This window comes from Alosa pseudoharengus, unplaced genomic scaffold (assembly GCF_046254945.1).
Source record: "Alosa pseudoharengus isolate Yale_2024_CS ecotype anadromous, Long Island Sound unplaced genomic scaffold, YU_APseudo_1.1 YU_APseudo_1.1_scf_20, whole genome shotgun sequence".
NCBI classification, from domain to species: domain Eukaryota; kingdom Metazoa; phylum Chordata; class Actinopteri; order Clupeiformes; family Clupeidae; genus Alosa; species Alosa pseudoharengus.
In genome coordinates, this window is record NW_027468664.1 from 7,667,725 (window position 1) to 7,694,589 (window position 26,865).

General features: G+C 43.3%; 1 protein-coding gene across 1 annotated transcript in view; it reads right to left on the reverse strand.

Annotated features, from left to right (window-relative positions):
- The window catches only part of btbd11a (BTB (POZ) domain containing 11a), a 125,344-nt gene extending 99,857 nt beyond the window's left edge, over positions 1-25,487 (reverse strand). The window contains exon 1 of the mRNA XM_076296398.1: positions 24,402-25,487. Coding sequence (XP_076152513.1) covers positions 24,402-25,266 — 865 coding nt within the window. The 5' untranslated portion in view covers positions 25,267-25,487. The remainder of the gene's footprint in view (positions 1-24,401) is intronic.
- Positions 25,488-26,865: the final 1,378 nt, after the last annotated feature.

Sequence of the window (26,865 nt, forward strand, 5' to 3'; positions counted from 1 at the left end):
ACATCACCTGGTTCAATTAATTCCTGTGTCTAACGTAAGGACTCAAATGGAGAGTGGGTGTAGACTGATTTGAAAAGAGCAAGAGAAAAGACACCAATGTGTCTTACTGACAGTATAGTCATACTGTAATAAAAGGGTGGACAGTGATGATGTGCTTTCAGTATTTTGTTTCTATCAAGAGGTTCTTGTTCACACGGAAATGACATTGTCTACTACAGTACCCAGCTCAATATATGATACATGAGCATCTTTGTTATTCCTTTGTTCCAGCCTTGATGCAAAACCATGTAATAGTATCATCTTGTCAAGTAACCAGAAAATGATTCTCACAATTATCAAAGACAGGCCCGGTTAGCCGGTTTCTTTTTACTTTATTAAATCATTGCTCGAATGGAACAGAAAGTAAATCTAAACTATTGATCGAGTATTGATCCAAACTATTAGACCAAATGTGCACATTTAACTAGGCTGTGAACAGTTTTTTAAGTGTAAAGCCAGCATGAGCAACTCTACCATCATCATTAACAGCAATTAATCACAACTGTCACTGATCTCTGAGTTCTGACTGCGCTTCCTACTCAGTATGTGAGTCATCTGCCTGCTACATGCTGTTGGAGTATCAGTAGCTTATGCAATGGTAATCTTGTCCTCTCCAGAGTTTGTACTCTGTGCCAGTCTGAGGTTGTATTAGGGGTGTGGTGAGGGGGGGGGGGGGGCTATTTGGATTTACATCGTGTTTGGATGGCATCCCTGTGAAAGTACCCATGTTCAACTTTAATTGCGTGATGTAATGGAAGATGATGAAAAAGTTGCTGTCACCGTATATCTAGGGGATGTCAATGAGAGATGCTATCAGACATCACACACACACACACACACAAAAAAGATGTACAAGTAAGGACAGCATTTTTGGCAGGATCTCCCACTGAAACTGCTGAGAGATGGATAAAAGCTGTTCAAGCGATGAAATAATGTTCACCAGCTTTAAGACTATGATTTCAAAAGCACCACACTTCCTGAGGATACACTGGATCAGAACAGTTACCTGTAGTTATGGTTTTATGGCAGATAACAGTCAGTGGTATGACGGTATTTATGCTGCTCTATTGTTCTCTATATTTAATTCAAAGTCTGTGAAATGCATGGCTTCCGAACATAACCTTCTGTCACTAAAAAGAAATTAGTTCTCTGAATGTTTGCAAAAGTTAGACAGCCTTGCAATATAACCCCCAGGTTACAGATCCACTGTCTCATATTATTCAAATATGTACTTTCACACACGCTAGTTTCTTCCTTTCTTTCTTGCCTTCGGGTCACAGGCAGACCGTCCACTCCATTTACTGTAATAAGTAATTCTGACAGACAGCTTGTGAGTTATTTACAACCCCTTCTGGCTTTCGTTACAAAAGGCTCCAGCAACAACCAAAGAAGCACGAAATTACCAAAAGTTTTTTCCCCTCTTTATATTTTTTTTTCTCAGCTGTCCGTCTTCACCTCATCATTCCGAAAAAGTCGATCCGCCTGTCAGCGCAAGGGTGAAGAGTTTCCAAAAAAAGCACACAGCAGCAAATCCCTATCCCCAAGACCCTCTCTCTCTCTTTCTAGAGAGGCACGCCTGTTGTTGTTTTTTTTTTCTTCTCCTTTTGCTTCTTGCGGCTCCGCGGACTCTTGGCCGTGCTGGCGCGAGCCTCGCGAACACACACACCGGCTGATGTCATCTGCGACCCAGGTTTTCCTGGGAGCCGCGGCGGGATGGTAATAATGTTCTCCACAGGCCCAGGATGCGTGGCCAGACGTGGCGGCCAGCACTCCAATTAAGCAGCTATAACAGGCCCATAAATCAGAGGCCGCGTCCCCCCTCCCTCCGCAGCGAAGGGAAAGAAATCAGGGCAGGGGAAGTTTCTAGAATAGCAAGGCCAGTGTTTTTATTTCACCATGTCATTCTGTTTAAAGAGGGGGATCCCCTTCCTGCTAGAGAGATGCCACAGTAACATTTTTGGAGCAGTAAGTAATGTAGCTGACCCATATTTAAATTCCAGCCTGGTGCAGAGATGTAAATGCAGCATTTTTTTGAAAATTACACAGAGATGGTGCTTCTGCATCTTGAGAGGCATTTTAGAGGTAATTCTCTAGAGACAGAATCTAACCTTGTCATATACATTCACCGTCCGTGACATGGAAATATTTCATGTGAGTTTCACGAGAGCATCTCTACATTCTTGCTACACCCTCAAGACGATTATTAAAGTTCACCTTCCCTGAGCACATTTGATTGATTTAAGGATAAAAAGAAAAGCCTTGCCCTCAGCTTAACCACCCAAAAGGTTCCAGACACACCAATCCAGGCTATCCATTTTCCAAAACCCCTGTGTTAATGTTGCCACAGCAACCTTGTTCTATTACCCAGAGACTAATTGAATGTATTTTGAGAGTGAAGGCTCTTGGCGTTGCCGGATTAAACATCCCCTAATGCTCTCGAGCCCAATGGCTTTTCTGACCAGGCGGCCATTGATCGCCCCTGTGAGAGTGAGAGTGTCAAGCAGGATGGGAGAGCTTCCTGAGCTCTCTTGAGGCATGAGCCAATACCCCTTGTCAATCACTGGGTGATTTCAGCCAATCGATGTGTTGCACTCTGCAACAACAACAAAGCAAAACCAAACATTCAATGGCATATTGACAGCACATGATCCATCCCATTACGTAACCACATTGAGGGGTTACATCTATGAAAATTCATAGCTGCTTTTATGTAAATTATGGCCTGTCTACCCTGCCAATTGTGTGACAGATCAAACGGTGCTCACTCGGTATCTCCATTCATAAACACTGACCTTTGTTTACTCTCAGTTCCCAATGAGAGCCTGGTTTATTCTAAACAGGTCATTTTGCTGTTTTAACACAAATGCATAACCACTTTCTATGAGTGTGTCTTTTGAGTGTGTTGAGTGGAGCAAATTCTCTGGAACAAATCACAGAGAACAAATAAAAACTCTAACTAATCTGTATTCGAATGTGCGAAGTTTGTCCACCATTCAAGTTTAGACAGGCTTACTTCCATATTTTTTTGATATACTTGTGACTCTATGAATAACATTCCTCTCTACGACTAAGAATATTTAACACCAGATAACAGAGGACATTTTAGATGGACCTGCACTTTGAATGGACTGTCTCGCAACTGTCCTCCTTTCTGTTTAAACTTTCTCTGTCCTAAACTAGAATAAGTCTGCCACTGCAAGACGGCGCCAACAGTGCCAACAGCAACAGCAAAACAAACAGTTCTAATTCCCATTAACAAGTTTGTTTAATGGACCTTCATTCAGTCAGTACCTGATTAAAAGCAAACATAGACACATAATGGACCATCACATGCACATTGCCCGTTGACCCCTTCCACTCATGGTTTCTGCTGTTCAATGAGGGGAAAGTAGAGTTGGGGATCTAATGCCAGCGATTGCTTTAAAGCACAGAGCGGCATTCATTATTTTTTTCTCAACATAGGAAAAGGAAACAACAATAAGATAAAACCCCCTGAAAAAAACAAAAAAAAAACAGGTCTAGCCTGTGGAGGCCTATATCGGACACGATGGAGACTCAATCCCGTCAGAGAGCTGTCAGGGCCTCACCACCACCAATCCATCTCCGTTCGCCCCCATTACGGCCCAGACAGCCTGAGAGACGAGGGATCGTTACAGGAGATAAAATTTGCCGTGATGGATGGAGTCACTCCGGGTGCAGGGATAAAAGTCATCGGAGTGTCAGAGGGGGGAGAATGGAGGCAGGTGTCTCTGCTCCTTGATGCCTCCGCAAAAGGGCTTGAGACCCGAGGCCATCTCCCTTTCCTACTAATTCTCAGCAATAATGCATGCGACCCCTCAAGCTCCAGCCGAGCCCATTATGCCTTGGCAGCCGATCATCTATTAAGTGTGATTGTCTTCGCACACTGATCACTTTCCAAATGGGATTTTTAGGCTATTCACACAGAATTAACTTCGAATTACGCTAATTATCTAATTTCTACCTGATTTAAATCAGATGAAGAATATCAACTTTCGCTAAGCTTGATAAAAAAAGATATTTTATTTTTTGTTTCCAATACTACACAAATGATCAATACTCATGCATTTTTGTCAGTGTGACAAATACATCTGTCTAGTCAATGAGACAAATAACTCTGGATTTCAACAGATTGCACAATCTGAAGTGATCGGGTTGAATGGATAAAAAGATAACATCTAGGAAATCCTACCATCAAGGAAGGTCAATTAATAACACAGACCGTAATCAATTAACACTCCTCACTCACATTTCATTCAGTATTCCCAGGCCACAAAAAAATGAATCGAATCACATTACCTCCGAGACATACTTTGTCATCTTGCTGTCTCAGTGTCATCAGGTAATTACAGCAGTGATGGGTTTTACAAACTGCTAATACCTGGACCACAGTGCAAACCTATTAGCAGCTTGATTAATGAAGGGAAAGCCGTGACAAATCCGAATTTTTACTTTTTATTAGCTTTTGTCCTCGGCTTATTAGAAGATTAGCGCGATGAACCGTTCTGCTTTGACAGAATCATTTATGTGTATCAGGAGGAGAACTCCACAGGGGGTTTGGTGTCTTTTTGTCATCCCCAGCTACACCCTCTTCTTCATTTCGTCATACCTGTGTTTGGCTTTTGCCTGTTTTTTTTTTGCTCTTTGTTCAGTAATAATCCTTTTAGAATATTGTATTCATTGGCCCTTTCTCAAATAAAAAAAACAGCAATTAAATCACTTTAACTGGACAACAGTGTGAGGTAGAAATGAATGTGAGCCCTGAGATTTAATCTCTATCAGTTCTTTCATGAGGGAAAAGATGTGGGGGTAGATCATTGCTGTGGTACACGAGGATGCATTTTTATATAGCAAAGTCGTCTATAGCCTATGGCTATAAGGTTCTCAGACAGCTGGTCGATAAAGAAGGCCAGTAGGTGAATTACAGTGTAAAGTCATTTTTATGCCTTTGAAGACACTGAACTCATTACCATAAAAAGTGCAAATATATGTCATCCACTGAGGCTACTGGAAATTCAGACTTTTCTAACTTTCACTCCATCCTCCTATCTTTCCTTTCCCCTCTCCACTCTGACTCTCTCTATCCTCCAGGTCTTCCTTTACAGTAATATCTCCCAGTGCATCTTAGCAGATTTCAGCTTTTCTTTTTCTGACTGTAAATTCTTTTGTCTTCTTGCAATTTTCCACCCCCTTATACCACATGCTCGCACACACACAGAAACACAGACTAGCTCACTCACACACACACACACACACACACACACACACACACACACACACACAGAAACAAACAGACTAGCTCACTCACACAGACACTCTCACACACACACACACACACACACACACACACACACACACACACACACACACACACACACACACACTGCCTCCAGTAGATTAAGAAGGGAAAAAAATCGTCATGTATATTAGACCATCATTTCTAATTTCTGTCCATAACGATAGCCACTCATTAAATGGAGGCAAAGAAAGACGCCCTGGATGAATAAAAAGGGGTGGAGGGGTTATTCCGGGCCAGAGAGATAATCTACCCGGCGACCTGTTGCCCCAGTGGTCATGACTTCCTCTTGCCTCTCCTCAATGGCCTTATCAGCTGCAAGTGCCGCAGTGAGGCCATGTGATGCTACTTACGGCACTGCCTCTCTCGAGGTACAATGTAGCATTTACGGCCGACTGGCTTATCTTCGGCGAGGGAAAATGGGAGATGGCTGGGATGAGCAGGGTGGTGGCTTTGGCTTGGTGGGGGAGGGGGGAGAAGGAGGACGCACTCTCCCCACTTATCTTGTTTTCCCACAAAGAGGCTGAATTCATAGATGAATGGGACTAGTGGCCCTCTACACACGCACACACACACACACACACACACACACACACAAAAGCATTTATTCTAGTGTATCTTTACCCTGGATTTCACAGATTCATCTATTTTAGATGAACAACCCTTCTGTAAGGTGCTTCTCTTTCTCTCTAACCTCTGGCTCATTAAAAGCATATTGCACACTTATGTTCTCCCTGCTAGCATGCAATTCTCCACTCTAATTAAAGCATCCTTATTTACACCAGAGCGTATTCCTAACTAAATTGCTGGCATTATGTAGAATCTCAACCCAAAAGCACTTCTCTGAGAAGCTGCCCAATAACGTCCACACCCACCACTGGCCAATGAAATGCCCCCTATCTCACCACAGCCCTTTTTACATCAGGACGGCGTTACGGGCTGCAGCAGCTCCCGCTTGGGGCACACTTGCCGTTTCAGATAAAACTCATGCAAAAGCTTAATGAGGTGTGAATGTTACCAAACAAAAAAGCCCAACCACATTATCTCCAGAACAGCGCCCCCCACAGGTTTAAGCCCCTGACAATTAGGGATGTTTTTTCTGGGGGCTTTTTTTTTTTTTTGGGGGGGGGGGGGGGGGGGGGGGGGTTGGTAATTCCTTTCCCTCTCTACCCATCCTGCCCTCCACTTTCAATCACTTCATCCAAAAATGAAATGTGTCTCCTGGCACACCTCTCTCTCTCTCTTTCTCTCTTTTTCTCTCTTACTCTCTTTGTCATTGCCTTTTTTGCATCCCCTGTTTCTCTTTTCGAGCGTGGTCACCGTCATGATCTGTCTGCAGGACCGTGATGTGGACTGAGCTAAGAGCTCCACTCCACTCACAGCATCCTCAGAGGCCCTGGCTTCCCTGCTGCTTCAGTGCTCTGAGTAGCAGCCCCATTTAACTCAGCATCCCCCAAGCCATTACACCCCAGCCAAAAATGCAGGGTAATTACAAGGCATGCTGTCCCCTGCATCATGCAGCGTTCCTCCTTCAAAACTACACACTCAACGTTTGCAGAAGTGCAAACTTTTACTCTCGGCACTGTTTGTTTTGGCTTTGAACATTACATATTAGTAATGTCTATTTTAATGTTTTTGACAAAACTACCTCATGGGGAGGAAGGAAATGAAGCAACCTCGTCTGACTACACAATTCATTTTAGTCATGTGAGAGAGCACCTAAGAACATCTGGTGTACGCTACGCACAATGTACACTGACCTCTATTTGCCTCTGTGACACACAACACACACACACACACACACACACACACACACACACACACACACACACTCACACACACACACACACACACACACACACACACACACACACACACACACACATTCACACATGTTCAAACATCTTGAGGGCAAAGAAAATCAACATCTTTAAGATATGGGAGAACATTCTAAGAAATTAGGACAGAAGATATAGAAGTTCACTGATATCCTTTCTAGGCTGGTAGTGTTAGGTATACGATTATGATGATAAGAATTAGCCGACTTGATTTAGTAGATAATTGTGTAATTACATGTTAAACATTTAGATAACATGTCTTTTCTTTACCATTTTACTCGTCCTATGATGAAAAGACACTGCCACACTCTCAATTTCATTGCGTTAGTCTTTTGTTGATTCAACAGTGATTTACTGTGGATGAGTTGATTCAAGTTGTTTCATGACTAATGTGACGTCATTACAAAAATTTAAACTAATTTGAGCTCCAAATCTGTTCTTGCTAACTCATATGCATAGCTTTAGGGTTTTTAACAAACTACCTATATATCACTATTTCAATAGCCATTATCTACACTCTCCCAGGGCAAGATTGTAATCAAGGATCAAAGGCTTTTGTCCTGGTCTACACACACACACACACACACACACACACACACACACACACACACACACACACACACACACACACACACACAACACGCACACACACACACACACACACACACACACACACACACACACACACACACACACACACACACACACACATACGCACACACACAATGGAGGGAACTGGAGAGAGGGAGATAAAAAGGAGGGTGTTTTGAAGTCTCTAGTGCTTGACAAATACACCTCGTCATCCACTCATCTTGGCTGAACACTCATCAGACAACAATACGAGTCAAACGATCAGAAAAGTGCCTATAAGATAAGCTGTACTGATAGCAGGGACACTCATACGTGAATTGTTAGTCACAGTAATGGAGTGTCAGCAGTGTTTGGGGATCAGGTTGCCGCTAGTTTATACCCCCACGGCCTCGTAGGCTAGATGATAACTAGGTTTGATGCGACCTTGCTGACTTAGTTCATGTGGAGTCTTCCTATGAAGCATTCATGAGCTGTACAGTTTTGACAGTTAGTGAGGGTGCTTCCTGGATGAGGTAATGGAGCCTTGTGACCTCAGCGACAGAAAGCAAACAGGGGAAACCGCAACACAGCCGGAACTCGGCAGTGAACGCAAAATGGCTTCACATCCACAAAACCATAGTGACAAATATGGCATCATTTTGCCACTTGCACAAAAAATAACAAAGTACATTGCTGTTTTGCATAATGTCTGAACTGACACCAATGACATCTGGATGACGGTGGCGCATTTATACACACCACTCCAAATGTAATAATTACTATTTAGATGACAGAAAACTGTATCTTTTAGCATAATCAGCTGCATTAGGGAAGCTCAATGTCCCATTTTGTTAGCAAATATGGCTGCAATCTTTTAATGGCAAATGGATACATAAAAACATCATCATCCACATCAAAAAAACCATAGTGGGATATAAAAATGCAATCAGTGCATAATGTGACAGTTTTATCACAAACTGTCTTGGAAATTTGCCAGTAAACCAAAATATGTGATTCAGATCAAAGCTGAAGTAAAAAAGACATAGTTTGTGGAGGTGTGGAGATTCAAGTCAAACATGCTGGGTTGATTTGAATGGCTAAGCTCAAGACAAAATGTTGGGCCCACTCGGTCTAATTAATCCCGTCTAAGGGGAACCTCAGTCGGAAATGGCCTCAGCAGTCAAACACTTAACATAACACTCCGATGCACTTTGTATGCCTAACATCTAACGGCACCGAAGAGTAGAGACAATTTAAACAGATCTTATCTCCTCCCTAAAACATGTGCACTCAAAGACACGACCAGAAAGCAACACAGACGAAGACGGAGGTTCCTGCCGACGGCTTCTCCTTCCTGAGGAGGAGAATCCTTCTCCTTTTGAGTAATTTTGTGAAAAAGGTGCTGCGTCTGCAGAAGACCTCACTAAACATGTTCATGTAGTAATGCCCCCGTGCGCACACACACTGACAGAAATGAATTAACCTCCCTCGTGGGCCCGCCCCCAGCAGTTAGCGTTTACGGCCTTGTTTATTTCTCTTGGCTGCGGCTCACTCCAGCGTCTGCCAGTCTATTAAGCAGCACTTCTCAAGCGAGAGGCGCTCGATCCCCCAAAATGAGGAGGTCCGATTGCCTATTAGTGTCCATTCAGCCAGCGGCTGTACCTGGGTTACATGATAGCCCAGAACCTTCTGCATATCCCCGAGGTTGGTCTGTTAGAGGAGCACTGCAGACCAAGCTGGAGAGAAGCCATTGAGCTGGCAGCAGGCAAGCAGCCTGCAAGGGTTTGACCCAGCCTGGGCTCCACGAGCCCCTTGAATCAGCGCTGATGCCATTCTGGGCAGCCGACAAGGTTAGCTGAGCCGCTCCTCCAAGGGCCCTGCTTTAGGAAATGAGATTAGGGAGCGGCGGAGCCCGAGCTGCCGGGATTATTTCATTTCCCCCTTTCCACCCCGTTCTGCGCCCTCGTTCCGGCCGCTGCCGTCGTTCCCCAGGTGCCATCCTCCATCCTCGAGCAGAATGTAAAGAGGAGGAATCCCATCAGGGTGCCGGTTCTGTCCTCCCCTCTCCTCCCCTCTCCTTCCTCTCCATCCTCCTCCTCCCTTGCTGGAGGCTCGCGTGGCTCCATCCATCAGGCTGGTGGTGGGGGCTGGGGCCTCCAGGCGTGACAGTGCGGCGTGGGACGGCTCATTTCCTCGCTCTGATTATGCCCCACGCCTGACGAGAGCTTCTCTCCCTCGTCCCTCCCCCTACTGCTCTCCCGGCTACCTGTGTGTGTGTGTGTGTGTGTGTGTGTGTGTGTGTGTGTGTGTGTGTGTGTGTGTGTGTGAGTGTGAGCGTGCAAAAGTTTTTGTGTTTGTGTGTGCATGTCAGGTAGGCTGTGAGTTGTGTGTGTGTGTGTGTGTGTGGGTGTGTGTGTGTGTGTGTGTGTGTGTGTATGTGTGTGTGTGTGTGTGTGTGTGTGTGTGTGTGTGTGTGTGTGTGTGTGAGTGTGAGCGTGCAAAAGTTTTTGTGTTTGTGTGTGCATGTCAGGTAGGCTGTGAGTTGTGTGTGTGTGTGTGTGTGTGTGTGTGTGTGTGTGTGTGTGTGTGTGTGTGTATGTGTGTGTGTGTGTGTGTGTGTTTCTGCATGTGAGTGCTCTGGAGCGAGATGTAAGTGTGATATGTGTGTTTGTCTGAATTTGAAAGTTTGTGTGTGTAAGTGTGTGTGTGTGTGTGTGTGTGTGTGTGTGTGTGTGTGTGTGTGAATGTTTGTGGTTTCCCCTCCCTACTTATGCTGGTGAAACACCTCAGAGACTTCACAACAGGCAAAGACACAACACTCATTACACTGCTTATATGTCTATGGGGACAGAGAGGAGGGGTGACAGCTCCTTCAAGATACTCTTTGGGCTTTTTAGGTAAGAAGAAAACACTGTTGCACTTGCACACACCATTTTTTGTAGATAGATAAAATCACCTTTCTTGACATTTTTCCATGCTGTGCATTGTTTGTTTACAGAAATGCACTTTCATGTTTTCAGCACACAGCCATAACAGCCTTCCTTGCACAAGGTTGACTTTTTTGAGTGTGTGTTGAGTGTGTGTGTGTGTGTGTGTGTGTGTGTGTGTGTGTGTGTGTGTGTGCGCGCGCACGTGATGGCAGTTCAGAACTCACAAACCCCCAGGGCTCCTCCGAGACTTCTGCCGTCAGATGGAGGGGCTTGTTGAATCATTTGGCATGGCTGCTCAAAGGCACAAGCTGGCCTAGTTTCCACTGCATTGCCAAAATAAATAGGCTAAGTAGGTCTGGCACTCCAACTCTTCGGAGGTCCTCTCTCTCTCCCCTATCTCTGGCTGGGCCCACTCACCTTATCCCAGCTGAGGCACCAACTGAGCAAACTGTTGAAGTCCTTCAGTGCAGATGCTCACTGACAGCTGTGCATTGGTCCAGAATCAGCACCTCCTACACCTTCACTATTCATAGCTACTGTGTCTCTACTGTGTCCACAAACAGCCAGGGTTCTGATCCAGCAAGAACTCTGCCACCCATGGAAAACCGATTATTTGTAGCCAGGTAGAACACTTCACCTTATCTGCTCCAAAGCTTTGAAAGGTCCTGTATAGTGTGCCGCAGATAAGAACATGACATTCATAGGAAAAACTACACTTCCAAGATCTAATTACAACTTTCTCTTTATGTTCTTTTTCGTAACACACAACTGAGATAAAAGCTCTGAAAAATCTGTCCTAAGCTGGCTGTGACTGCATTCACAATCATTACGGAGCATTCCATGAGAAAGTAATCTTCAGAGTTGTTATGAGAATACACAATAGATGAAAACACTGGCCTGTGCACTCCAAAACAAAAGACCTCATCCTGTTGGTGCCACATGGGCAAACAGTTAGCTGTAATTTCATAGCTTTGAAAAAACATCTCGACATCTCTGAAGCGTAATTACACCTTGAATTAAATGGGAGACAGGATCGCCTGGCACACAACAGCCACTGTATAGAGTGACTTAGCGGTCTCATTACCTTGCCGTCTGTAAGACAACACTCAAGGAAACACTAGTTATTAGCAGGAACAAACTCTCCACAGCCTCATCAAGGGGCCCGAGAGTATATCGAGTACGTCAAGGTGTTCACACTGCAATGTAAATCAAATGCAGACAGTGCATTCAGCTTGAGCAGAGAGTGCCGCAGGGAACGCTTACAGTGTCAGGGGCACAATGCTCACAAAATGCATGATTCATGCTGGCGGCCCGGTGACACACCATGCCATCATTTGAGACTTTTTTGGAGGGGTGGGGGTGGGGTGAAGGGGAGGGAGAGGCGGGAGGTGGCGGCTTCAGAGCAGACCTCGAGAGCAGAATTCAATTCCTGCCCTTAAGCTGTCAAATGTTTTTACGCCTCCCATCTTTCCACTGTAAAAATTCTGATATTCTTTTCAAGGCTGGGAAATGGTAGATTGCCTCATGCCAAGTTTTTATAACTTGTAAATTGTATTCGATTTTTATTAAAGAACGTTGTGTAAGATTTATAGGGAAGACACACCAACCGAAAAGGCCATATGATCTCCATTAAAATTACACTGTAACAAGCTGTGATGCCTATCTCTCTGTCTGGAATTCAGGTATTAGTTATCCAAACGGGGATGTGGTTGGCCATTAAGGAAATGGAATATACTTGAAACAACGACCACGTCCAATGGTAAGATGTTCAATTCCCTCAAGGTTTTTACAGGATGACAAATGGGGCTTGCATATTTTGAACAAGATTAATTTGGACTAATTTGGAGCAAACAATCCTTTCACTTCATTTGTTTAACTGATGATAACACGGTAAACATCTAAACATGTCTAAGCATTGATATATGCTGGTCAGTGATCACTTGCAATACCCGGGAAAGTAAACACTCTTTCACTGCTGTCTGCTCACCCACAAGCTCAATGCTATGGGTCAAAGTTGATGATACTATACTAATGCAGAACCTAATATAACCCCATGGAAAGCGTTAAAAGTAGAGAACTAACTACACCATTTTGTAATGCTCCATGAAGCAGGTTCATCACTATGTTTTAAAGGCTTGCCTACGGCTGAATCTAGTCTGCAGTAATTATTGTGTGATAATACAAATGAAAATCAATATGTTAAATGATTGTCTCTGCAAGAGGGTGTCATTGTATAATTTAATAATTCTGCATATGCAGGAACATTTCAGATTCAGCCATTATCACAGAACAGAACTTCAAAGGATGGCCCCTGGAGGACCAAGGACAGGCTAAAGATCATTAGGACCAAATAGTTGGCAGTTTAACAATACCAATTGTTAGAAGGAATGCCCTGCTATACAGATACACAGTCTGTTATTCAGAGATAACATACCTTAAATGCCTAAATTGACATATCAGAAAAAAATCATGTGATAATTGTCAATAGCTTGTGTTTCCATGGCACACTTATCCTACAAAATATAACCCAGAGACAGCATTGCATCTGAGAAATCACTCCAAAGGTCTAAGTAACATTAAAAAAAAGAAAGGGAACAAACTAAATGAATAAAACAAAACTTAGACTAAGATAAACAACCTCAAATATCAGTCAAAGCCACACACAGCAACATCATGCCTAATAAGGAACTACTTTCAGTGTTATCAACCAGTTTTTACTCACTCAAATGAATTTATTTTGTTATTCATTATACTTAATTACTTCATTTTAATAATTCTGAGAAACATATTTCAAATCATTTAAGCTTATATTTACATTTATTCATTAAGCAGATGCTTTCATCCAAAGCGACTAAAATGAGGAATGAGGAGTTTAATGTCTGTAATAAAGTAGTGATGAGCAGTGCTAAAGCCCACTGCACGCACCCCTCCCCCATATATTTCCATTTAAACCCATTCACTGCTATCTAGTTCCCTGATCAGCCACTTAAAAACACTTAAGATGGCATGTGTCTAATCAAACACTTAAGATGGCATGTGCCTAATCAAACACTTAAGATGGCATGTGCCTAATCAAGTGACTTGAAATTGAAATGCTACTGTAATTAAAAACGGCAGTTTCATGGTAATACCATAACCTGTGTACATCCCAGTGTTAGTGTGAGCATATCCCATTAACAGATTCATTCACTACATATGCAGTGTTTTCCGAAAACAATGCACACACGCACGCACACACGCACACACACACACACACACACACACACACACACACACACGCACACACACACAGTCAGTAGTGAGCAAATGTCTTCCGTGACATTGTCTGCCAACTCAGGCAAAAACTCCAGTCCCACTAGAGGCTTTCGCATCTGTCCTGACAACTCCATTACCACACACACACACACGCACGCACGCACGCACACACACACACACAGAGAGAGCGAGAGCGAGCGAGCATCAAGAGAGAGAAGGTCACAAGCATATGTGTAATCACACATATGAATGATCTCACACACATACGGAGACCTCAGTCTTGAGCACTGAGAATTGTGTAAAATACAGAATTGATTTTTACTGAAAATGAGTGAGTTCCCTGCCAAATACAGGAACCTGATCTCCCAAGCTGTGAGTTCCTTGTGTTTCTCCCAACTGAAACACAAATGCTTTCATCTATTTGTTAAGTCATCCCAGTTGGCCAATCAAAGTGGAATCAGCGTGAAACAGATGACGAATTAGTGCAACTGAGATGTTGAATGCACATAACAAAAAAAGGCAGACTGTGATTGCACATTCCACTTAAAGGTGCAGTCATGGATTTTATGCGATTTCAAGCCCATAACATTTTTTGTCACGTTCAGCAATCATCTCCTCACGACAATTGGCATTAAATAAATATAACAACTAGTCAACTTCCTACTTAGAGTATCATATTATGCTGAGGAATTGCAAAACACAAATGCAGGGATGCATTTTACTTTATTTTGCAAGCTAATATTCCTGTGTTATGTTATTCCTGTGAATTTCTGAATAAATTTTTTGAGGATCGTTTGATGTGTGTGGGCTTATTCATTACACCAGTAATGCATTCACTGTTAGTGAATCTGAGTCTGGCTCATGCATGTAGGATGCTGTACCGTCCAAATTTCCCTTTCAAGACAGACAGTGGTTTATGAGGCACTTTGCCAACAACACTGCACCGAGCATAACAATAGCCTCTAATAACCTCTGCTTTCTCTGCAGGGAACCTGGTACTAGACAGCAAGTGGGCTTTGCTGTGAACCCTATCACTTGATAACAGAGTGAGCAAAAAAAAGCAGCTATGAATTCCAGCAGGAGAGAGCAAGGGAGAGAATTTGAAGAGGAAGTAAGAGTTGTTTCTGGCACACTTTGGTTCCTTAGGGGGTTACCTCAGCAACAGGAGAGAGGACCCAAGATTATGAAGCAAAAACATAAGTGAGAATGAAAGCAGGAGAGAGAGAGAGAGAGAAATCCGCTGATGGATGGTTCTAGAAATACTTCATGTAGTGTGGAGTTTCCCCCAGCAACAGTGAGCGGATGCATGAGAGAGCGGAGAGGACACACTGCTAGCCTTTAATCAGAAAATGTGGACAGCACTGTCACCCCATGCTTTTCATGCAGTAATCTCTCTTCATTAGCGCTTTAACGTAGCATTTAGCGCACACTGTCAGGGTCCAGATTGGTTTAGCATCTTTGCTGTCTGCAATGCATTTAAATGTCTTCACATACACAGCTTTTGACAGTCCCTATGTGCAACCGTTGAGCAAGACTATCTGCCAAAAGAGGGAATGAGTCTCCTCCTGGGCTTACGTCGGGCCGGACTCACTGAGAGGCAACTGATGCCGTAAATTGCATTGTGGAGGGTGGTATTACAATATGACACGAGGGGTTAGTTCCCCCAGTGCGCTGTGAGGGGGACACATTTCAGGTTTGCCATGCAGTGGCGAGCGACAAGCTCACTCTGATCTCACATTTATATTTCTGAAACGGCTGAAAAATGAACTGCCACTGGGCAGCCCCACCGTGGTGCCTCTGGGAAATTAAGATGGATTGTAGGTGTGGATGAGAGAGAGAGAGAGAGAGAGGCTCCTGACAGGGAATAATGACTGGGATGAGGATTACTTCCCAGGGTGGGGATGTTTTCATGGAGTCTAAGTGTGACAATATTCTTACACACAAAACAATACTGCTTATAGTGCTGTTTGCATTCTCATAAATAAATATAATGTTTATGCATGATAGAAGTTAAAACTGAGAGAGAGAGAGAAAAACTGAGATACAGATAGCAAAAAATGTCCCTGATATTACTGAGGCAAAGATCAAAGTAGGTGAAAGATGATTTGAGGATTAAATTACTATGTGTGCATTTACATAATGCAGGTAATATATGATGGTTTGGGGGAAGTGGTGACCTAAAGTCATTAGCAATTAGGTAACTCTATTCCCTTGTTGCTGCCAGTGTGGTATCCACAGGTCTGCACTTGTCCACAGCCCACAGGCAAAACGGCAGGTCTCTAACAAAATATCAGATGCCCCGAGGCGAAGGCGGGCAGGTTACACCAGACTGCTCTCATGGGAAAGACATTTACTAATGCTAGGACACAACCACTTCACTAGGCGTGTAATTACTGAACGTTTACAAAGTCACCTTAAAGAGACTAGTGGCAGAGTGTTCTTACAACAGGAGCCTTTTTCAAAAGTCAGTCATATACTCAAGCACAGCACAAGTGTTTAGTAACAATATCCATCACCACATCCACACCAATAGCAGACACACACACTTGACCCTTACTCGGGCTGTGGACTGGCTGAAACATTTTTTTTATCGAGTTGTAGACTTTAGCAATCTTCAGAGACAGCCCTAAGGGCCTGGGACAGGGAGTGTCGGCCATGTTCGGTCAATCATAACCCAACTCGCTGTGCAGGAGAGGGGGAAGAACAGTGCTGCTGCTCTAGGCTGACGGGCACCTCGTCCTCTCTGTGCTAACGTGGCTTGCATCCTCGTTGATTGCTAAATTGCTAAGTGATGCGTTGGTTTAGACCTCTGGCCTCCACCTTGATGCTCGTAATTGAAATTTGTTTGTTTTGCTCGTGCGTCTGCTGGGCGAATGACACCCGTTCAATTTGCTCGTCGTTGCTCCTCTTCCCCTCTCTTCCCTCCGGAGATTGTGAGCAAAACAGTAATTAGCATGCCGTCCAAAAATAGGAGCGGGAAGGTCCTTTGAAAACTGTTAATTAAAACTCATCGAGAGCAAAGGCGGGGGAGGGCAGTAGAAGCCAAAGGGCTCTGGCCCTCAGCAAATGTCTCAAATCAAACACGGGGACAAGACGTGAACCTCGTCTCCCAACTAATGAAAGGTTGATTAATACATCCGAGCCACCGCCAGAAGATCAGATGTCCAAAAGAACATGCTTGACCTTCAGGTAGAAAATACATTTAGCCATGTAAACAAACAGCACCTGTTCCTTGAATAATGCAACTCAAAAAGTCTTCAAGCTCTTCCTGGTGTCCTTTGGGAAATGGACACTGAGAGTCAAGACTGCAGATGGCTCTGCATGTTCAGGTCTAGCTGAGATGAATCACACTGACTAAATCTTTATCAAGAAGACATAAGTACATTGCCTGGACTATTTCACTGCCTGAGTCATGAAAAGGCTGGCCAACAAAGGGAGAGTGCTATGCTTTTTAGCTCCCACATTTTTCTTTTTACCGTAAATACATGCAGTATTTTATTGGTCATTGGAGCTGGACTAACTCGACCGAAACTTTCAAGGAAGACTCAAAAATCCAATAGAAGTGAAGGCAACCATTTTGTGTAGAATCAAATATTCTTCCCAGTGTCCACAAATGACAGCCCTTAGAGCACTGAATGGCCACGACTGAAGCAAAACAGAAGAGAAAGACAAGACAACTCGCACTGGAAACAGCAGCCACTTGGGTTATAGATATTCATAGCCCCCCAGCCTCGACTGTGTGTCTGTCTGCTGGCATGACTGCTGTGGGTGTTTCTGGAATCTTCCCTGGTGCACAGTGGCAAACCTTGAGAAACAGTAGTGCAGTCACCTGTTATATGCAGCTGGGGACTTGAAAGATGGAAGCAAGTAGGACAGCAGGAGGAGGAGCTAGAGTGAGAAGAGCCGGCACCACGGAGTTACAACAGACCTTGACAAAAATGGAGGGCAGTTCCTCCCGCTCTTTTGGAGACTCTTTTCTGGTTTCATCTTGGAGTCGATAACCTCATCCATGGCAACAAATTGAATGGTGGTTTGAAAAGATGTAAAAGAACAAAATTGAATCCTCACATTGAGTGTCTCAGTGTTCTCAGTGTGCGGATTCAATTTTGTTCTTTTATGTTCTAGACTTTTGGAATTTCGGCACCTGCCAGTTTTTGGATGTGCGTGCCTCCTCACTTAGGGTTTGAAAAGATGTCCCTATATGCACCTCAACACCTTCTGCCTTCTCTGAAACAGTTATTTTCAATTTGTAAAGCTTCAAAGCTTTTGTGACATTCATGACCACTCGAAATTCTAACTGAAAAGATGGAAAAGAAGGTCCCTGCACAAATATTCATATGAATCTTAACATAATCCTGTGTCTAGATGTCATAAACTGTGGAAAAGATGTTTTGCAGAAGAGTTTTGTGAAGAGTCTGACTGAATAATACTTCTCCAAAAAAGCAAAACAATTATCGGTAAATATGTGTTGAAATTAAAAGTACATTTATTTTAGTATTTCAGCTAGCTTTGTACTTTTTCAAAGTATCAGTATGGCAACTGAGCTGAGCTTCAAATTGCAGCAATCCCTGAAGTATGGGGAAGTGTGTTTCTCTTGAAACAAAATTGGATTTCCAGTGGAAATCCTGGTGGAAAAGCTCTCTACTGATCAATGTACCCTTTTTTAGGGCATGTAGAAATGGAAATCTCATGCTTTCAGACACCACTCCAAATTCTTTACAGACAAATCGCTGGAAACTAACTAAAAGAAAAACCTGTAGCCTTTAATCTCTTCCTCTTGGACATGGGACATAGACCAGATCAAGCCAAATAATCATGTAATGTCTGAAACACTGTCTAAGTCCACAATATTGAATTTTCAACATAGAGGGACATGACTGTGGCGGCTAACACCAACTCATCATGATCTCATCCTAGGCACGTGGAAAGACGCAGCACTTGGATTCACCTTCTCTAATTTGGGCAGAGTGCATCAGAGGGATCGCTGTGGGTCCCCACAAGCAGCAAAGTCACTGTCAAGGGACATCGTCTGTGTCTGAACCACACAAGACAAACAACGGGAAGCAAAAACAAAGGAAAGCACAGTTCTGCAGACACTCACAAATATAATTAGGTTGATGTTGTGCCAGTTTTCTTGTCACAGCTCAGAGTATCCTGCCAAGCAGTCCATGTGGAGGACAAACTGACAGGCATGAATATAGGTCCAGGAGAAGACTTAATGTGGACCAGAAGACTTAATGGAGTAGAACGTCCCCATATCCTCACTGCAGAGCTAAACAAACACAAGCATGCATGCACTGATACCCTCATACATCTAGCTGCACACACACAACTTCTTAAGCATCAGGTGACATACTGATAATGATAGCCATAAATTATGCGTACACACACACACAGAATAATGTACTCGTACGCCTACAGTACAAGTATGACACAACTGGTGTCAAAGAGCAGAGATTGAGATTGAGCGTTATATGCCACAGCACCTACCCACACATACATACTGTATGCACACATGTGAACAGAACACACACACACAGGCATGAACATATTGTGTAGGTCAACAGAACACACACACGGGCATGAACATATTGTGTAGGTCTACACTGTGCAAGACCGTAGGCTACTCAGAAAAAGAGTCACCTCGCAAAGACACGGTCCTGGCGAAACATAAATGTCAGTGGAACTGAAGGCATGCTCTGAAATAGAAATGTTCAACAAGAAATTCTGGATACCTCTTTGATATGATGTGGTTGTTCAAATAACACCTGTGACCATGTTACATTCACATACACCATATCCTATTATGCTTAAATTCTCTCTACGAGACCATGTTCATTTGAAACATAGCTGAATTGAAGCTTGGATGTGACTTGATTGGTGAAAGGTTACCCTGGCGAGATATTGCATAATGACTGTTAAATCATAATCTGATCATTATTTCACTGGTAATACAGTTTATTATAACAATAATCAATAATTGTTTAAAATCAAGCCCCCACCCCCCCACTCTCTCTCCCTCTCTGTCTCTATCTTTCTTTATCCGCCCTGCCCCCACCCCCTTGCAGAAAGGGCAAATGGTGTTGTTTGCAAAAGATTACCTTGTTTTCTCCATAATACGAGGTCAAGATGGCTCACAATCATCTTAGGGTTTCATAACGATGAACTGGCTTTGTGCCAGCACCAGTCCTTGCTAAAATCGCAACCCCTTTGTCCCTTTATCACCACTGTAACTGCATACTGACAGTGAATGACACCATTTGTATGTATGGCAGTATACATAACATACATAACATTATGGCTTGAAGGAGATATGGTCCATCTAAGGGTCAGCAGGGTACCTAATAACATCACGGATATGACAGGGTTCAACTGAAGAGCATGGTTGCCAGACAGCAGCAAATTGGTGTTCTTGTCAAATTGCCTGTGAGCTTATTGACATGATTTCAAGTGTTTTGGGAGAATTACTTGAGCTGTGTGCTCTGGTGAGGAGGACACAAGTGGTGGTGAGTAATCTTACATGCCCTGTGTGTGCAAAAGATTACCTAGCAACACGAAAGCCTTCCATACACCAAACACACATGCCTATTGGCTAACTTCAAGGGATGACAGAAATAAGACGTCACATTCTAAAACTGAACTACAGCAATAAATCTCATCTTACAGAAAAACAAAACAAAAAATCATATATCACGAAAATGTATATGACGGAGTTAACCCTGTCAATGTGTTCACATCCTTCAGGCAAATATAAACTTGCTTCTATTCCAAGTTGATCAGAGTTCAATGCCGCAGTTAGTTATACAGTAACACCGTTTATCCTGTGTAACAAGACAGTACTTCAATCTCCTAAGCAACAAGACAACAGACATCTATTTTCATTTTAAATCATAAGGAACATTGATATTCAATTCACCACCACATGTCTTTGGCTGGTGATGAGAGTGATGAGAGACTTTTTGGACTAATCAGCTGACCTCTCTTTGCCCCTGACCATCTATCTCCTGTCAGAGTCTACTGTAGGTACTGCACTGACTCATCCATGCCTACCCTCCTCCTGGTATGGCCACCTGTTCCATAAGCACTAGCGCCATGTTGTGCCATGCTTGTAGAAGTGTGTTGACTCAGTAAACAAAAGGATTTATCTTCCAGGGTTTCAGATACCCTGCCAGGGTTTCAGACACCATGGATACTGTGGTAGGATCTTATGAGGGGATCTTGTTTTACTGAGGCCTTACTGTATGGGAGATTACAGGCACCCTATAAAAGAACAGTGGCGGATATTCAATACAGTGATGGCAGCTATAGTGGCTGCAAAACGCCCTTCATTGAAAATCATGTTATCTAGCAAGGCTATTGATCGACAAATAAAAGCCTGGAATGGAATGGAATATATTCCTATATGAATGTCCATGGTGATGAGGTGATGAAAGGAAAAGGCTGAAGCACAACTGGTTTTAAACCAGGAGTCTCAAACCTCGCTCTCTCACAAGGAATCTCTAGTCTTACCTTGCCATGCAACAACACTATCTGTCTGTCATTCATTCAGTCTCCAAGAACATGTGAGCAATTTACTCATCACTTCTGCACTCCTGAAATTTGTGCTAGCTATTGGCATTCACTATATGTGCTTATATGTTCCATGAAATAGTCAAGTTAAATATTTTATATGTTGTCTATGTCCTTTGTGAAACTAACCTTTTTGCACATTATCACATTCTGTTTTTATTTACATTTTACACAGTGTCCAAACTTTATTGGATACAGGGTTTTATGTAGACTGAAACTGAACTGGTTCATGGAGGCATACAGCCTTGTATTGGAAATTTTAGTTTCCTGCTGTTTTTGGATTTGACAAGTTCATATAACTGTCTACTGTTCTGAACTCGAACCTTGAACACATCCACGGCCAATCAGTCTCCTCCATGTTCTCTTCACCCTCAATCCAATAACATGCTCAGTTATCCTCACACCTCAAGTCACCCTTTTTCTTTCACTGAAGGTGCATTTTTCATTCTCTTTCTCTGGAGGCCTCTTTGATTTTATCACAAAAGCTCACAGAGGAGTTTTCATAATCAACATACTCCTTACTAATATGATTTAGATAAACGGAACAACAGAGGGACAAAACCCTGCCAATGACAGAGTCACCTGGTGTTTACGAGCAGCAGCCCTGGCCACCATTGCATAAATGAAGGCAGGCGCGCATAAAAGCAAATAAGAGCATAGCTGCACCCACAGCATGGTAGTGCTTTCCATTGGGTTAGTTCTTGACGAAAGACCCAGGTCTCTGCACTAAGTAGAATAGGAAAGAGCAAGCAGAATGCTGGTGACAAAATTTCACAGCTGGTGACAAAGGGAAAATAAAATGTAAAAGTGAAGAAAAGATGAAGCACAGTCAATAGCTTTAGTGCGATCAAACTTCCCTGACTTGGCATAGGTCAATGCCTGCAGTGCCATGCTGGAAAAGTGGCAATCTGTCGCCTCATCTGTGAATTCACAGGGGGCTACAGGAGGGGAAAATGACCTTAAAAATGGCGTCGTCAAGGATGCCAGCAATAAGTGGCTGTTGAACTGTTCCTTTCACAACATAGACATAAAAAGCGAGTCATTACCTGGAAAATTATAGGTCTGTAACCAAGGCTGAGAATATGCATATAAATCGGAAAATAAAATCTAATATATAAAGGCCAGTAGGCCACTCCAAGTCAAAGGAGTTGTCCAATCAGAATGAAATGCTGTACTGACTTGAGCTCATGCCTTGAAATCAGCTTTACAACATGGGTCATAGTTTATAACATATCATCATTGTAATCTGTTATGCCCTGTGGCGCAAAACAACTTGGGCCACAGCTGTAAGGTCATAGTAAATTATAGATACAATCAGATGTAATCAAGCGATTTAACATGCCACTTTCAATCTAGCCATCTACGAACTGGCCTTCTTCTACTCGTGTCAATGTTGTTTCCCGAGGGGCTTGGCCAGTATGCACGCTGCTATCAAATGATAATCTAATAATTGTGTCTTCCAATCATCATTTCAGAAACTAATGAGCTGTAAAAGGTTTCACGGCCCCTGTCATACCACGTAATGAGGGCCAGTGATGAGTTAACTAACAGTGCCATTTGAATAAATAGATATACAGTATTTCAAACTCATTTACTTGTATGATTAGAGAAGTCTTATGAATTATTTATTTTTTTTTGGTGTTTATTCAGCCCTTACTCTTAATCAGGCTTCAACATTTCCCTTCACATATATTAAATAATCAAAAAGTAAAATATTTTTTTAGATGAAGTACAGGCATAAGGAGAGAAAAAAATATGCCATCAGCTCTTCAAATGCCACATTTATTCAGTGCATAATCTGGTGTTACTTTGGACAAGCAGCCAGTGCTACACACCTCACACAAGACACCAGCCAGTGCTACACACAAGACACCAACTCTAGTTTGCTGGGTCATTCTGAAAAGGGGAACAAATGTGTTTCCAAAAAGAGCCAAGAAGACACAATGTATGTCCTGAAGCCAAAGGCAACACACTGGAGAGAATTCTATACTACACGAGTGTTTACTGTGTGCCAACTCAAATGGTTGTGAAAGTCGGAGAGCAGTTGTCTTGCACCTGACCCGTGCCAGATCTGGACCAGTCTCAGCTGCTATCCGGAGCACCTGCACAGTGCCAGTGAGGCCTGGTGAGGGGTTGCATTTCTATCTAGGTTCTGTCCCAAATACAACCCTGCTCCTCTGGGTATTCACAGGCCTTCAGTGGCTCCTTATCATTCCCATATTTGTATGCTTTTAACACTGGGTCAATGAGTCAAGGCTGTTTCAGCTGATAAGCAAGAAAGTGTTTCTTCCTCACAGATTCAAGATAGGACATGTTGGAGCATTTGCTATGGTGGTAAATATCTGCTCCAAGCATTTCCTCTCCCAGGGATGCTGGCATGAATGTGTGCCTAAATAAATGTGGGGAACAGAAGGCCATTCTAGGATAATACTCACTATGGGTAATGTGTCTTTAGTAAACCCTACTAGTGAAGTGATATGGCTCTTTTTTGCCATGTCCATTGTCTTCGCCAGAGAGGTCTATAGATCAATGTAAGAATAGAGAAAAAAGACATGTTTACATGAAGAGTTACTGGAGCTTTTCTTTTAGTGTGATATGGAAAATGCCCGCGCATTTGCCTTGGCCACTATCTTTCAGCCAGCAGTCGACACACCTCAAATCAATCCAACACTGAGAGTGCACTTGAGTTGAACTGTATAATTAAATTTGGACGCCGGCACGAGCCATTGATAACACACTAGGCAGGAGGAACGGGTCGGGAAAAAAGATGCTGAATACCTAATACGTAATCTCACCGTTTCCGCTGCAAACCAACAGGCAAAACCAAAGGAAATTGTAAAACACACATAAACTACTACACAACAGAATTAAGGCCTGAGCTCTTACCGGTCGCATTCTTTCCACAAATGAGATGCTGGTAAGGCTGCAGGAGACCCCATAATTCCGAGTCGTTGTTGATAGCCTGCTCCAAAGTCTCCAAGGTAAACTTAGGGATTCCGTTGTCCTTCTCGATCAGTGCACTACGTTGAACACGGCTGAAGACTTCTCTGAAGAGACTCTCCATGCAAGCAGTAAGATATATAGCTGCATGCTCGTGGACTCGCAAAGCCACCCGGCTGTCGACCATCCACTTGAAGAACTTCCCGACTGAAAAGACCAGTCCACAGCGTGCTGACTTGCCCCGACTGAACTTGTCACCGGTGCTCATGTTATACAGTGACAGGGCACTAAGCGCTGCAGTAATACAATTGACAGAAATGGTCCATGAAAGGACCACCTTAATTGCGCTCTGAATTTCATGCTTGGTGCATTTAGCGTAGCGTAAGCTCAGACGTTGCGCCTCCCGGGCAATTCTCACCAGCGCGCGGCTCACCAGAGCAGAAAGCTTGGCCAGGATCTCCTTCGGCGGGCACCCTACTCGCAGTTCTTCCTCTTTTCTGAGCGCACTCTCCACATCTCCGAGGTTCCATGGCACGTCCTCCAGCTCGGGCAATTTCGCGCACTGACCAGAGCACTCCAGGATTTCTGTGTCTTCCGCCAGGACTGTGTTTACTGTGTCCAAACTGTTATGTCTGCTGTGCATGGATTCGGTTAGATGCCAGCAGTTACCCCCATGCGCGTACGAGAGATGCGTGTCCGAGCAGCACAGAGACACGCTGGACGACCTGAAGGAGTCCGCCGCTCCACCATAACCGGAATCTAACGTTAAATCCTCCAGCGTCTTCACAGCAGTCTTACCCTTGCCTGCCATGGCTGCACCTCATAATGTATACCTGATTTTTAAAGAAATTCCAAAAACCCGTTTCTGCACTTCACTGCCGCCAGTGTTGCAGTTTGCTCCGTTCGTTCCGATAAGTGTTTCCTTTGATCTCCAAGAGAAACCGAGACTCTTCTTAAAATATCCGTTTTCCTACTTCAACGAAATTGTGGCATCAAGTCGCTGTTGCGCTTAACTTCGTGTGCGTAACTTGAGAGCTCGTGGATTCCCGACTAACCACTGCAATGCTCTCTGCAAAGCATCTCTCACGAGTGGGAGGGGTTATATGCAGAAGGGGAGAAGATATCCAATCAGAGATGTCAATAAGTCCGCTATGACAGGGCGAACCTGACAGCTGTAGATTTCGAACAGTGACTGTGCGTATCTGTTCAACCTGGAGACAAACATGACTCAATTTTTCACATTCGTTTATTCAACGCGTGGGCTGTGGATGCTGTTGACGTTTTCCCCCAAGTAGGCCTATTCTCTTTTCACACCGACATTATTCCCAGTGTTTTGATTTTTCCACATCCTGACATCAACCGCTCTTAAACCCTAATATCTTAAACGTCATAGGCCTATATTTTGACCCTGAGCTTGTTTAATTTGCTATAGATTCGGCCCTGTGCGTGAAGGCAAATACATCAATATTTTGCTAAACATTAGAGTTCAAAAGTCGTAATATTGGTAGGTGATCCACAGCATGCAAAGTTCATTTATGATGGCTGAGTCAGGATCAAAGCAATTTGGTTCACATGCCTTTATGTCCAGTTCCTTTTATCCATCCGAGCCAATCTAGCTCTGAAATTGAAGCTATTATTCCCCAAGCCGTTAAAGGGCAGACTACCTGCATCAATTTCTAGACAAATAATTAGATGTCTACACGAAATCATGAATCAACTGTGTTACAGGGATGGATGAGGGGTTTTTCTATCTTTTATCTAAATTATGTGAATTGGGTTGCAACAGGGAAGTAGCCTTTTACTATAGATTTTTAGGGCCAGAATGATCAAAAGTTGTAAGTTTCACCCAAGACATGAGAAAAACATTTCTGCCTTCTTAAAAAGAAGGCTGTGGTGCAGTGCCTTTTTTGTCCTACCTAAAAACTACTTGAAATAGTGTATTTATACTTTTTATGCCTTTGTTAGTTTTTAATGTACCCTGTTCCTTTCCTCAGCCATTCAGTAAACTCAAGTGAAAAATCTAAAACATCTAAAATCAGATATATTCAATGTGGTCTGTAATTTCACCATGTTTTCGGGTGTGTTCAAAAACAGCAGTGATGCTGTGAAAATCACAGAATCTTGTTACAGTGTGAATCATCCCTTGCATAACAAAAACTGAGCTTGCAAGACTTGCAAGAAGGTGAAAGTACCTTGCTAAGAGTAGTCAGCATCCAATAAACTGAGCTTTTGCCAACCTCAGCAAACAGAGAGTGACATATTTTCACTCAAGTTAGGCCTCTGATGCGACTTTCTGCCAAGGTTTCAGTGAATTCAACCATGAGGCTAACCTTCTGAAACGATTGGCAGATGGATCAACAGCTCTTCTCTGAAGAGAGGCAAGCATAGCTGCATGCACGTGGACTTGCAA